This window comes from Clinocottus analis, unplaced genomic scaffold, assembly GCF_023055335.1.
Source record: "Clinocottus analis isolate CAN_PGR_092001 unplaced genomic scaffold, fCliAna1.0.p SCAF_18, whole genome shotgun sequence".
NCBI classification, from domain to species: domain Eukaryota; kingdom Metazoa; phylum Chordata; class Actinopteri; order Perciformes; family Cottidae; genus Clinocottus; species Clinocottus analis.
The window spans coordinates 16513223-16526368 of NW_027175909.1; the positions used below are offsets into that span (position 1 = coordinate 16513223).

General features: G+C 51.1%; 1 protein-coding gene across 1 annotated transcript in view; it reads left to right on the forward strand.

Annotated features, from left to right (window-relative positions):
- Nucleotides 1-13146, forward strand: part of arhgap21a (Rho GTPase activating protein 21a) — a 34149-nt gene that overhangs the window by 17876 nt on the left and 3127 nt on the right. The window contains 17 exon segments of the mRNA XM_068581675.1: nt 3-1313; nt 4645-4794; nt 4870-4972; nt 5064-5100; nt 5465-5587; nt 6515-6814; nt 6938-7002; nt 7609-7757; nt 8311-8453; nt 8544-8702; nt 8840-8918; nt 9183-9256; nt 10111-10200; nt 10286-10411; nt 10514-10555; nt 11337-11442; nt 13118-13146. The exon segment at nt 13118-13146 is cut by the window's right edge and continues 3 nt beyond it. Coding sequence (XP_068437776.1) covers nt 3-1313; nt 4645-4794; nt 4870-4972; nt 5064-5100; nt 5465-5587; nt 6515-6814; nt 6938-7002; nt 7609-7757; nt 8311-8453; nt 8544-8702; nt 8840-8918; nt 9183-9256; nt 10111-10200; nt 10286-10411; nt 10514-10555; nt 11337-11442; nt 13118-13146 — 3086 coding nt within the window.

A 13146-nucleotide genomic window follows, 5' to 3' on the forward strand; every position in this document is an offset into this window, starting at 1 on the left:
ACTGAAGAACTACACCACCTACAAGGACTACATCGACGCCAAGCGGCTGCACACGTACGGGTGCCGCACCATCCAGGAGCGCCTGGACAGCCTGCGCGCGGCCGCCAATTCCAGCTCCGCCTACGCCCAGCAACGCACGCCGCCGCCGCCTCCTCCCAGCGGCGCCGCTCAAAGAGGGCCGCTGGGCTCCCAGATCAGACGGAGGAGCACCTCCAATGACCGCGGCGCGGCGGATGCTAGCGGCAAGGGCACCGCGGCGACTCCGCTACGCAGCGTCTCCCAAGAGAGGCTCGGAGCGGAGAGGACGGCGGCGGCGGCCAACAGGAATTGGCCCCGGAGCGCGTCCGAGGACGCTTTGCCTTTCTCCGGCCCCGCCGGGGTCCCCGAACCTCGGGCGCGGTCTTGCGACTACCTGGGGCGGCCGCCTGGGGAAGCGGGCGCGTCCGACCGGGCGGCGCCGGACAACAGGCTGCTGCCGGACCAGGGGGAGGAGGGCAGAGCCAGCCGGCAGGCGCCGCCGGGCCCGAGAGCTTTACCTCATCTGAACAGGAGTCTCACTGGACCGGAGCGAGGGGGCGGGCTGTCCAGCTCCGCTCCCGCGTTCGCTAAATTCACGGCGGACTTCGCGGTGACGACGACGTCGAGGCCCGACGGCGTCGTGCTGAGACCGTCGCGCCTGCCGGTTAAGACTTCCACCTCGGACCCGTCGACCGGCCCGCCCTCCTTCAGGACCGCGACGAATCCTCTCAGAGACCAAAGAGCCGACCGGCCCGGCTGCTCGTCCCCGCTGCACCTGCAGCTACGAGGCCGGGCCGACAGTCTGAAGATGGAGAGCAGGCCGGACGCCGGGCTGGCGGCCAGGTCTTCCTCTTGCTCCGGCGCTTCCTCCAAACCGCCCTCGCAGTCTTCCTCGGTTTCCTGCGTCGCCAACGGCGCCGTCGCCCAGAAGCCAAAAACCAGAGAGCTCTCCAGTTCCACCGGCGCCCTCGTGCGGACTAACGGCGGTCTCTCCGAGGGCGTGGAAGGCCCGGACGCCACGGTCGTCGTCCTCAGAAGGGACAAACACTCCGGGCCTCCCCATGTGCGCCCTCCGTCCTACGTGCTCGCCGTTAACGACCACCAGGGCGGCGGCGGCGGCACTCGCGCGTCCCCGCCGCCGTTGTTGGTGAAGGCCGGCTCCGCGGACGGAGCGATGCGCTGGAGGTCCGACGGCGGCGGCGGCGGCTTCAGGGAGGTGCAGCACCTGCGACGGCTCGGAGACACGCGACCAAAGTCTGGCTCCAAGGACTCGCTGGACTCCATCCCCTTCATAGGTCAGTGACGCTTCCTGCCGGGCGTTTCCTTCCTTCAAAAGACGTTCATGAAACTTAAACTGTCGCCTCCCTCAGAGCTTCAGCCCCAAACGGGTCCATTAAACTGTTTTACACCTTTTAAATGTGTGGAGGCGTGTCGTACGTCGTCCTACGGTCACGCTAACATTCAGACATAAAACAAATCAGCACTTCTTTTTAGCTTTTCAAAATAAAAGTCTGATTCATCTGTTAGAGAGAAAGTAGCATAAAGCTCTTCAAACAATATCAACTAGACAATAATGTGTTTGTTTGTTTGTGTGTCCGTGTGTGTGCGTGTATTAATGTGTGTGTTTGTGTGTGTCTTTGTATGTGTGTTTGTGTGTGTGCCTGTGTATGTGTGTGTCTATGTGTGTGTGCGTGTTTGTCTCTGTGTGTATTTATTTGTGTGTCTGTCTGTTTGTGTGAGTGTGTGTCTGTGTGTGTGTATTTATTTGTGTGTGTGTGTGTGTGTGTGTTACAGTCGGTATTGTCGTCTCCTCTTAGTTGCATTTAAATCTTAAATCCTCTCTGATGTTTTTATAAATAATATTAATGAAGACGTGACCGTTTCAATACCTCCTTGTTTGTGGAGAAAAACAAGAAAAGAAAGCTCTCTCTCTCTCTCTCTCTCTCTCTCTGTCTCTCTCTCTCTCTCTCTCTCTCTGTCTCTCTCTCTCTCTCTGTCTCTCTCTCTCTCTCTCTCTCTCTCTCTCTCTCTCTCTCTCTCTCTCTCTCTCTCTCTCTCTCTCTCTCTCTCTCTCTCTCTCTCTCTCTCCGTGGGAACTCAATAACAGAAAAACAGCCCTCGGCTCTCTGGTCGCTTCAGGAGTCGTTGCATACAACCGCAAAAAGTCTGCGAACATGTCGGCCATTGTGCGTCGCTTCCATCCTACAAGGCCCTCTGTTGTGTCTTCACGTCATCGTGAGCGACGCTCGTGTTCCTTGAAGCAGAAAAACAACACGCTGACGCAACTCAGCGTGTCGCTATTTAAGTTCACTGCGGTTCCTTTAAATGCTCAATTACTCTGTTTCCTCGTGTGATTCTGACCCCGAGGTGACGAGCAGGCAGGTGTGTGACGAGGTGACGCTGAGCTGCAGCCAAACCATGACGCATGCAACCCACCTTCTGGCTCCGAGCAGCACACACACACACACACACACACACACACACACAGAGCCAGACCCCCCTCCATTCCCTGGATTGGCTCATGTTTCCCTTCGCGCTGTTCGGCAGGAGAAACCCAAGACCGTCGTCCTAATGCGCTGTGACATAGCGGAGGAATAAGAGCATTCCTGCGGCTTCGACTGGATTTCATAGTACAGTTCCAATGAAGGAACAACTGCTGCACGTTAGGCCTCTGCCAAGCATGTTGTACTGGGAACCGAGCGCAAGTGGTTCTGCTGGAGGACGTGCAAAGTGTCACGTCCTCCCCTCGGTGAGGAGAGTCCAGGCTTTCCTTTGTGCTCTTCCTCAGAAAGCTGGATGCATTCTTCACAAAGCGAAGCCTCGCAGTGGAGCTCTGTATTTGGTGGCTGTGGTGTTTAAACCACGTGCGTGTGTGTTTGTGCATGCATAGGTGCGTGGTGTGTGGTATGTGCATGTTTGGGTGCATCGGTGGGTGCATGCATGGGTTGTGGGTCCATGCATGCGTTGTGGGTGCAGTGGGGTCGTCGTCTTGCGACCGCAAGGTTCACGGTTCAATCCCTCGCCTCATAGTTTGCATGTGGACGTCTCTTTGAGGGAAACGCTGAACCCCAGTTGCTGCCCACTTGATCCCCAAATTGCTCCTAAATGGCTCCAAACGGGTTCCATGCAGAGACCAAACTTCATGCGTGTATGTAAAACATGCAACATGACGAACGTAATGAAGTTGAAGTGTGAACACACACCTCGGCTGTTGTTCTCTACAGATCCTTTAAATGAGGTCACTTGCAGTTTTGCATGTGGACCTCAGATGAACAGCTTGACAGTTTGCATAAATGCATGCATAGCTGCGTTATCATGTGCTTTGCATGTGAAGTGACTCCTTCTCCTCCTCGCTGAGCGTCCAGACTGTGACATCTCCTCCATGCAGCTTCACCTTCAACAGGAACATAAACACTTTGCAGCCAAAGCGTTTCAACGCGTTTCCAGATCAGATGCTTCACGTTGAAGTTGCCGTAACTTGCGGTTGATCAACACATGAGGAGAGCGTTCTGGTGGGCGGAGCCTCGTTGGGTTTTCACCCGAGTCGCCGCGGCCGCTGATACGATTCACCCTCCGCCGCTTCATTTGCTTTCAGGGCTCGCCGTGCTGCTGATATTGCATATCAGACATTATGACACAGCGGTGATGTCACGCCTCTGCCTTCATGTGGAGGGGAAGGCGTGTTGTTATCGCCGGCTGACTGCGTCTCTGTCTGCGCCGCTTTGTTGCCGTCTGCTGCAATGTTTACTCAAGTGGCGATAACAGACATGAATTAGACTTTGTTTTGGAGGAATTTGGGGATATTTCCTGCTGCAGAATTCATCTGAATGCCAAGATGCAATAATAAAGAGCATGTTGCACAATTATGATTATTACACAGTGGATCTGGAAGTCGTTAAGGTTTATTTAATGGTTTTATGCACGACACACTAATGATGTTAGCCTTCATAATGATGTTTCTCTGGCTCTCTAAGGAGCGATTTAGCCAAATATGATAACAATTGTTCACGACTATATTTGATAAATAAAAGATTATTAAAAACAGAAACTTTAAACTCTTTAAATGGATTTGTTTGTATGAGTTTGAGTAAGTTTGAAGCGTCTCACACTAAAATATTGCTTCCCTGGACTTCTCAATGAGGCTAACGCTAATGCTAATAACAGGGTTCATACGCTCATGAAAAACCTGGAAAAGTCCTTTAAAAAAAATAAAAATCCCCAAAGTTGTGTAAATGTGTTATATTCATGTGTTCATGACATTCATTCGCGCTGAGTTTGAAATAATGAATATGTAAATTTGATTAAACGTCATGTAAATTTAATTAAAAGTCATAGAAATTTGGTTTAAAGTCATTTAAATGTGGTTTAAATTCATGTAAATGTGGTTTAAAGTCATATAAATGTGGTTTAAATTCATGTAAATGTGGTTTAAAGTCATATAAATGTGGTTTAAAGTCATTTAAATGTGGTTTAAAGTCATTTAAATGTGGTTTAAAGTCATATAAATGTGGTTTAAAGTCATTTAAATGTGGTTTAAAGTCATTTACATGTGGTTTAAAGTCATGTACATCTAGTGGTCAGTGTGTCTATGAACCCTGTGAATAATTCCTCTCGTTCTGTCCTCAGATGAACCGTCGAGTCCGAGCACCGACCAGGACAGCGCCCGCCTCCCCGCCTGCGGCATCATACCTGGAACGCCCGTCGTCATCACCACCATCCCGCCCAGCCCCACCTCCCCGTCCCCTCTCATCCGACGCCACCTGTCACATGACCAAGGTACGCCACCGCCGCCAGAATCAGGCCCTCACGGCGAGCTCATCGGTTTTACGAAGAATTTTTATCTCTTGGCAGATTCTCTCCGTCTCACGATCATCGAGTCAGATTCCGGCACCAAGACGGAGCGGTCCAAGTCGTACGACGAAGGCCTGGATAACTACCGGGGAGAAGGCATCGGGTGAGGGACTACACAACACAACACACACACACACCCGTACGCCCGATGATGATGAGGAACATGTTCTCATGAGCTCTTCTGTTCCCTGCAGGAGGTCTTTAATACCGGGCCTGAAGAGTCTGAGGAAGGTGAGTTCAGTTTGCTCAGTGCCACATCCTGCTGCTTTATCAGCTCGTTATCGCACGCCCAAGAGATAAGACTCCACTTGAAATGTAAATATCAGTGATGGACAACAGGCCACTCAAGGCCTCGCTGTGTGTTATGAAATCATAGCTCATATGGAAGAGCCTTTAAAAAGAGAGTTTAAGAAATTATGTAAAATAGAGAAAATGGCCCCCGGACTCGCCAATGTGCCATCTGAGAAACATCCCTCTCTCTCTCTCTCTCTCTCTCTCTCTCTCTCTGTCTTTCTCTCTCTCTCTCTCTCTCTCTCTCTCTCTCTCTCTCTCTCTCGCTCTCTCTTTCTCTTTCTCTCTCTCTCTCTCTCTGCAGGCGGCGGCCGACAGGTCGTCCGAGGACTCGGGCTCGCGGGGCGATTCTTCATCGGACGTCTTCTGCGACGCCACCAGAGAGGGACTGCTGCAGTTCAAGCAGCTGATCACGGACAAGAGCAAGGTGAGGCCGCCGCGTCACCTCACAGTGTGTTTACCTGTGTTTATGATGGACAAGAGCAAGGTGAGGCCGCCGCTTCACCTCACAGTGTGTTCACCTGTGTTTATGGACAAGAGCACGGTGAGGCCGCCGCTTCACCTCACAGTGTGTTCACCTGTGTTTATGGACAAGAGCACGGTGAGGCCGCCGCTTCACCTCACAGTGTGTTCACCTGTGTTTATGGACAGCAGCACGGCTGCTTCCAGACCTTTGGCCTCCTCGTATGAGGCTGGTGCGTAGGTAGGTGGGAAGGAAGGAAGGATGAAAGGAAGGAAGGGTGGGAAGGAAGACATGAAGGAAGGAAGAGTTGGAAGGTGTATAGAGAGGTAGGAAGGGAGGAGGCTGGGATGTAGGTAGGTGGGAAGGGTGGAAGGAAGGAAGGTAGGTAGGCAAGAACATTTGTAGATAGGTAGTTAGAGAGCTAGGAAGGGAGGAGGCTGGTAGGAAGGAAGGATGAAAGGAAGGAAGGGTGGGAAGGTATATAGAGAGGTAGTTGGCGAGGTAAGAAGGGAGGAGGCTGGTACATAGGTAGGAAGGAAGGAAGGAAGGAAGGAAGAGTGGGAGGGAGGAAGGAAGGAAGGAAGAGTGGGAGGGAGGAAGGAAGGAAGGAAGGGTAGAAGTGAGGTTAGAGAGGAAGGAAAGTTGTGAGGGAGGTAATTAGGAAGGTATGTAGATATGTAGTTAGAGAGCTAGGAAGGGAGGAGGCTGGTAGGAAGGAAGAAATGAAGGAAGGAAGAGTGGGAAGGTATATAGAGAGGGAGGAAGGGAGGAGGCTGCTCGGTAGGTCGGTGGGAAGGAAGGAAAGAAGGCCGTGCCTGTGTGTGAAAGGAACGCGTCCTCCATCTTGTTTTTTTAAACCCCTCCCCCTTCCCGTGGCCCCTCCCCCTGCAGCGCGTGGGCGCCGGCATGCGGCCGTGGAAGCAGATGTACGCCGTGCTGCGGGGCCGCTACCTCTGCCTCTACAAGGACAGGAAGGAGGGGCAGGCGCACGCCAGCTGCCAGGCCGGCGACGAGCCGCTGCCCATCAGCATCAAGGCGTGTCTGATCGACATCTCCTACAGCGACACCAAGCGCAAGAACGTGCTGCGCCTCACCACCTCGGACTGCGAGTTCCTGTTCCAGGCCGAGGACCGGGAGGACATGCTGGCCTGGATCCGGGTCATCCAGGAGAACAGCAACCTGGACGAGGAGGTGGGCGTCACGGCTTCAAGCGTCTGGTCTCACCTGCGTCACGTGACGGCAGCGGGTTTCATGAAGACCCGTTGTGTTCGATGCCTGAACCTCACCTCTCTGCTTCCTGGTCCTCTTGTCTAGAACGCGGCCTTCACCAGCCATGACCTCATCAGCAGGAAGATCAAGGAGTACAACACCTTGCTGAGGTGAGGCAGGGTTCATGGAAACCTGGAAAAGTCATGGAGTTTTAAAATGTTTTTTTCCAGGACTGGAAAAAGTCCTTAAAAAAAATGTCAAAAGTGTTGTAAAAGTCATGTAAATGTGTTATATTCAAAGTCGTGGAAAAGTCCTAAAAATGTTGTGGAAAAGTTGTAGAAAAACTCATGGAGATGTTGTAGAAAAGTCATAGAAAGGTCGTAGAAAAGTTGTGATAAAGTCGTAGAAAAGTCTAAAAAAAGTCGTAAAAAAGTCTTAAAGTCCTAAAAAGAGATAGAAAAGTAGTGGAAAAGTCGTAGAATAGTTGGAGAAACGTCGTAAAAAAAAATTGTAGAAAAGTTGTGATAAAATCGTAGAAAAGTCGTAAAAAAAGTCGTAGAAAAGTCGTAAAAAGAGATAGAAAAGTAGCGGAAAAGTCGTAGAATAGTCATAGAAAAGTCGCAAAAAAAGTCGTAGAAAAGTCGTAGAAAAGTCATGTAAATCCATTGGTCAAAATGTGCATGCCTGCTGAAGAGAGAGAGCGAGAGAGCGAGGAGGGCAGTGCTTCCCTGCGTTTCGTCTGGCAGGAAGCTCACCGTGTGCTCGTGTCCTCGCAGCCCGGCGGGCAGCAAGACGGAGCATTCGCCCAAACCGTCCCGCCAGTCGCTGAGCATCAGGCAGACGCTGCTGGGAGGGAAAGCAGACGGCAAAGCCACGAGTCCTCTCTCGCCCAAAGCGGAGCAGGAGAGGAAGAACCCGCACAAAGGTAGGAAGAGCGACACTTCTGGAGGCGTACCGCTAAAAAACAACTAAAGTAACCGCTAAGTTTAAGTTCTTGCTGTGAGGCGAGCTGACGGAGAGTCGACTGAGTTTAAAGTCGTGGAAAAGTCGAAGAAAAATTTGATGAAAAGTCGTAGAAAAGTTGTGGATAAATCGTAAAAAAGTCGTAGAAAATTTGAGGAAACGTCATAAAAAGTCGTACAAAAGTTGTGGAAAACTCATAAAAAAGTTGTAGAAAATTTAAGGAAAAGTCGTGAATAAAAAAGTTGTAGAAAAGTCATGAAAAAGTCATTGAAAAGTTGTTGAAAAGTTGTAGAGAAGTTGTGGAAAAGACGTAAAAAAGTCGTAATTTTTCTTTTTTTTTTGACTGAAAATCCTCCTTAACTCCTAAACTCAGCTTTGTGTTAGTGTCTTCATTTTTTATCAGAATTCGATTCTCCAGGTCCTAATCTTCCACAGAGGTGTGTTATGATGTGTGTTATGATATGTGTTATCATGTGTGTTATTATGTGTGTATAATTGTGTGTTCACGGTAACAGACGACACCAGCCCGCCTAAGGACAAGGGCACGTGGAGGAAGGGCCTCCCGGGGCTGATGAGGAAACCCTTCGAGAGGAAGCCGTCGCCGGGCGTCACCTTCGGGGTGAGGCTGGACGACTGCCCCCCCGCCCACACCAACAAGGTCTGTGGCCACGCCCCTTCCTCTAAAATCGACCTGTGGGAAGGTACGATGTGGTACAAACGAGCGCCTTGTGTCGTCTGCGTGTTGCAGTTCGTGCCTCTGATCGTGGAGGTGTGCTGCAAGCTGGTGGAGGACCGGGGGTTGGAGTACACGGGCATCTACAGAGTGCCGGGCAACAACGCCGCCATCTCCAACATGCAGGAGGAGCTGAACAACAAGGGCATGCAGGACATCGACATCCAGGACGACGTGAGTGAGCCAGAGAGTCTCTGAGGAGTTTAGTTAAAGTCTCTCCCCCTCCTCCTCCTCCTCCTCTTCCTTCTCCTCTTTCTCCTGCTCCTCCTCCTCGTTGTGTTGTTGAGTTGTTGTGTGTCTTGTCGTTACAGAAATGGAGGGACCTCAACGTCATCAGCAGTTTGCTGAAGTCCTTCTTCAGGAAGCTTCCAGAGCCGTTGTTCACTAACGGTGAGTGAAGCAGAGAGCGCTGCCCCCTGGTGGCCAACAGGAGAACTGCCCCCTGGTGGCCAACAGGAGAACTGCCCCCTGGTGGCCGACAGGAGAACTGCCCCCTGGTGGCCGACAGGAGAACTGCCCCCTGGTGGCCGACAGGAGAACTGCCCCCTGGTGGCCGACAGGAGAACTGCCCCCTGGTGGCCGACAGGAGAACTGCCCCCTGGTGGCCGACAGGAGAACTGCAGCTGATTCTTTCTTCTTCTTCTTCTTCCTCAGATAAATACGCAGACTTCATAGACGGCAACAGAACTGTGGACCCGGTGGAGAGACTGAAGGTGCTCAAGAGGCTGGTGAGTCGCTTCAGGCAGTCATTCGTCATGTGTGTACAGGTGTGTGTGCAGGTGTGTGTACAGGTGTGTACATGTGTGATTGTATGTGTGTGTATAGGTGTGATTATCTGTGTGTACATAACGTCTCCCTCTCTGCAGCTGCATGAGTTGTATCTGTGTTTCTGTGTATATGTGTATTTGTGTGTGATTGTGTGTACATAATGTCTCCCTCCCTGCACCAGCATGAGTTGTATCTTTGTGTATATGAGTGTACATTTGTATTTGTGTGTATCTGTGTGTAACGTCTGCCTCCCTGCAGCTGCATGAGTTGTACATGTGTGTACATGTGTGTACCTGTGTGTACCTGTGTGTAACGTCTGCCTCGCTGCAGCTGCATGAGTTGTATCTGTGTGTACATGTGTGTACCCGTGTGTACCTGTGTGTAACGTCTGCCTCCCTGCAGCTGCATGAGTTGTATCTGTGTGTACATGTGTGTACCTGTGTGTAACGTCTGCCTCCCTGCAGCTGCATGAGTTGTATCTGTGTGTACATCTGTGTATCTGTGTGTACATGTGTGTAACGTCTGCCTCCCTGCAGCTGCATGAGTTGTACATGTGTGTATCTGTGTGTACATGTGTGTACCTGTGTGTAACGTCTGCCTCCCTGCAGCTGCATGAGTTGTATCTGTGTGTACCCGTGTGTACCTGTGTGTAACGTCTGCCTCCCTGCAGCTGCATGAGTTGTATCTGTGTGTACATGTGTGAACCTGTGTGTACCTGTGTGTAACGTCTGCCTCCCTGCAGCTGCATGAGTTGTATCTGTGTGTACCTGTGTGTACCTGTGTGTACCTGTGTGTAACGTCTGCCTCCCTGCAGCTGCATGAGTTGCCTGATCATCACTACGAGACCCTGAAGTTCCTGTCGGCTCATCTCAAAACCGTCGCCGACAACTCGGAGAAGAACAAGGTGAGTGTCGCCGCTCGTCTTCCTCCCGGAGGAGAAGTCCTGAAACGGTGGAACGGTGGAACCGACTGGTGTTCTGGTTCTGCAGATGGAACCGAGGAACCTGGCCATCGTGTTCGGGCCCACGCTGGTGCGCACCACCGAGGACAACATGACCCACATGGTGACGCACATGCCGGACCAGTACCGCATCGTGGAGGCGCTCATCCAGAACGTGAGCGCCCGACCTTTGACCTCTCAGTACAGATGTGTGTGTGTGTGTGTGTGTGTGTGTGTCACGCTGAGCACACTGTAACGCCGCCTGTGTTTCCTCTAGTACGAGTGGTTCTTCACTGACGACGGAAACGGAGATCCAGTGGTGAGAACGTTCAATTATTATTCTCATCTTCACCTCTTGAACCATTTTAAATGATGGATTTATTGTTATTAAGTGATAGAAAAGTTGAATTTCTCCTATTTTGTTGCATTAGAACCTGCAATGAAAATGTATTATATGTATTTATTGTGATATTGCATATGCATTCACTTGCTATGAATAATAATAATAATAATAATAATAATGCAACAGAATTCAACTTGCGAGCTTCTGCAAGTGATCACTTAAAAAAAGTAAATGATAAGATAATAAAAAGGAGTTGAAATAAACAAGATTAAATGTCAGCGGCCAAAATGAAGCTGCTCAAGAATATCCAACACGACAGAGACGCGTTATGTCAAATAATGCACATGCATTGTTTAACATAACACATGTGCATTATTTGACATAATGCACATGTGTTATGTTAAACAATGCACATGTCTTTGCACAAAGTGGGTAATTTTTTTAATTTTTGAAACAAAAAACAGTTTTTTTGTCTGAATATGCTTCATAACATGCCCATGTTTTCCTGGATCGTGTTTATTGTTGCAGATTTCGATGCTTTCGGTCTTAATCTTTCTAAGTGTGAGTCTGTGGGTTGTTGTTGCGGAACCGAACAATACTTTTTAAAAAAGCTCTGGATCTCTCGAGGAATCCTCGTTGATGCAGCTTTCATGCCGGGTGTTCGTTATGAGCAAAATATCTTTTTTAAGTGATTTTTGCTTCAGCTTCTGGTTCTGCAAACCGTCTCTGGACCGTCTCTCTCTCCGTGTGTCGGCAGGCCGTGTCCCGTGTGGACGGCGCCGTGGACTCGCAGCCCGTCCCGAACATCGACCACCTGCTCACCAACATCGGGCGCACGGCGGCGTCGCAGGGTGAAGTATCAGGTAACACGCGGGAGCGGCTCCTTGGTGGGTCTCTCTCTCTCTCTCTCTCTCTCTCTCTCCCTCTCTCTCTCTCTCTCGCTGCCTGATAACACATGTTGATGATGATGACGCTGCTTCCTCCCTCTGTGTTGCTTCTCTGGCCGTTAGACTTGAACGTCTAAAAGCCTGCGTGGGTTTTTTTTCCTCCCTCCATTTTATTTGCATCGCATCAGGTAGAAAAAGATGCAATGACTTGTCTCGCTTCTCCATTTGCTTTAAGAGCTCCTCCCCCTTCCTCCCCCCCCCCCCCCCCCCCCCCCCCTCACTGCTCTCATCAGGTTGTGTCTCCGCTCACAGAGAGCTGTTCTTACAGCGGAGGGCGACCTGTGATTCCTCTGTCTCTAGTGAGGCTCTGTCGGGTGTCCTAAAGGCTTTCCCAGCATTCACTCATACTGATCTTGACACAGGCCAAGTGGGAGGAGTCTATCACGCCGTGATGTCACTGATGGACTCTATAATGTCCGCCGTGGACAGCTGGAACTGTAGGAAGAAGGAGGACTGTTGCCCGCGGTGTAGCTGCCTAGTCTGCAGGAACCCGCAGTTCTGTTAGCGCGAAACCGCCGCCAGGAGGACAAGAACCCGCCGCCACCGTGGCGTGCAGGGGGAGGGGGGGGGGGGCGGTGTGTGTGTGTGTGTGTGTGTGTGGTGGGTTGTCACGCTGACGCTAACGGGCCGGTGCTACTGTCTGAAAGGCTTCTCCGCTGTCTTCTCCTCACTTGTTCCCCCGCAAGCTGTCGCCACCAGGAGAGACGGCACGGTACGCTGCGCACGCCGCCGCCGCCGCGCCTGAGTGTGTGTGTGTGTGTACATTCATCTTGTGCCGTAAAGGGGTGTGTATAGGGGGGCTCTGCTACGTCACACACACACACACACACACACACAAAACACAGCACATCTCAGCCAGCAGGACGACAGCAGACGCGACTGACCTCACACAGCGAGCCCCTCTGTGACCCCGTCACTCCTGCCGGTTGTTGTTGTTGTTGTTGTTGTTGTTGTACGTCGTCACCGTGTCGTCATGTCACCATTTCATCGTGTCGTCATGTCATCATTTCACCATTTCATCATGACGCATCGTTGTTATCGGCCGACAAGCGTCTGCAGAAAACGTCGTCTCTCTCATCAGGTTACGGCCGACGCCATGACGTCACTTTGTCTCCACGAAAAAAAAGGAATAGAGGGAGGAGGAGGAGGAAGAGGAAGAGGAGGAAGAGTAGAGAGAAAAGGAGGAGGGGGAAGACGAGGAGGAGGAGAAGGAAAAATAAGAGGAGGAGGAGGAGGAAGGGGAGGAGAGGGAGGAGGAGGAAGACGAGGAAGGGAAAGATGAGAAAGAGGAGGTCTCTTACCTTCCTTGTGTTGAAGGCCCATCATCATCATCATCATCCTCACTGCTTGTGGTGTGTGTGTCGTTGTCGCTCCGACACGTGAGGAAGAGGATCAGAACTCTTCCTCTCTGTGCAGCGTGTCGTGGCATGACCCCCCATCAACATGGTTCTATTCTTCCTTTTCTTTTCTTTTCTTTTCCCATGGTGCACTTCACCTCATCCATGTGTGGCGCCGCTCAGTGAAACCCTCTAACGCTCTCTCTCTCTCTCTCTCTCTCTCTCTCTCTCTCTCTCTCTCTCTCGACCCACAGATTCACCCACTAGCGACTCGGCTAAATCA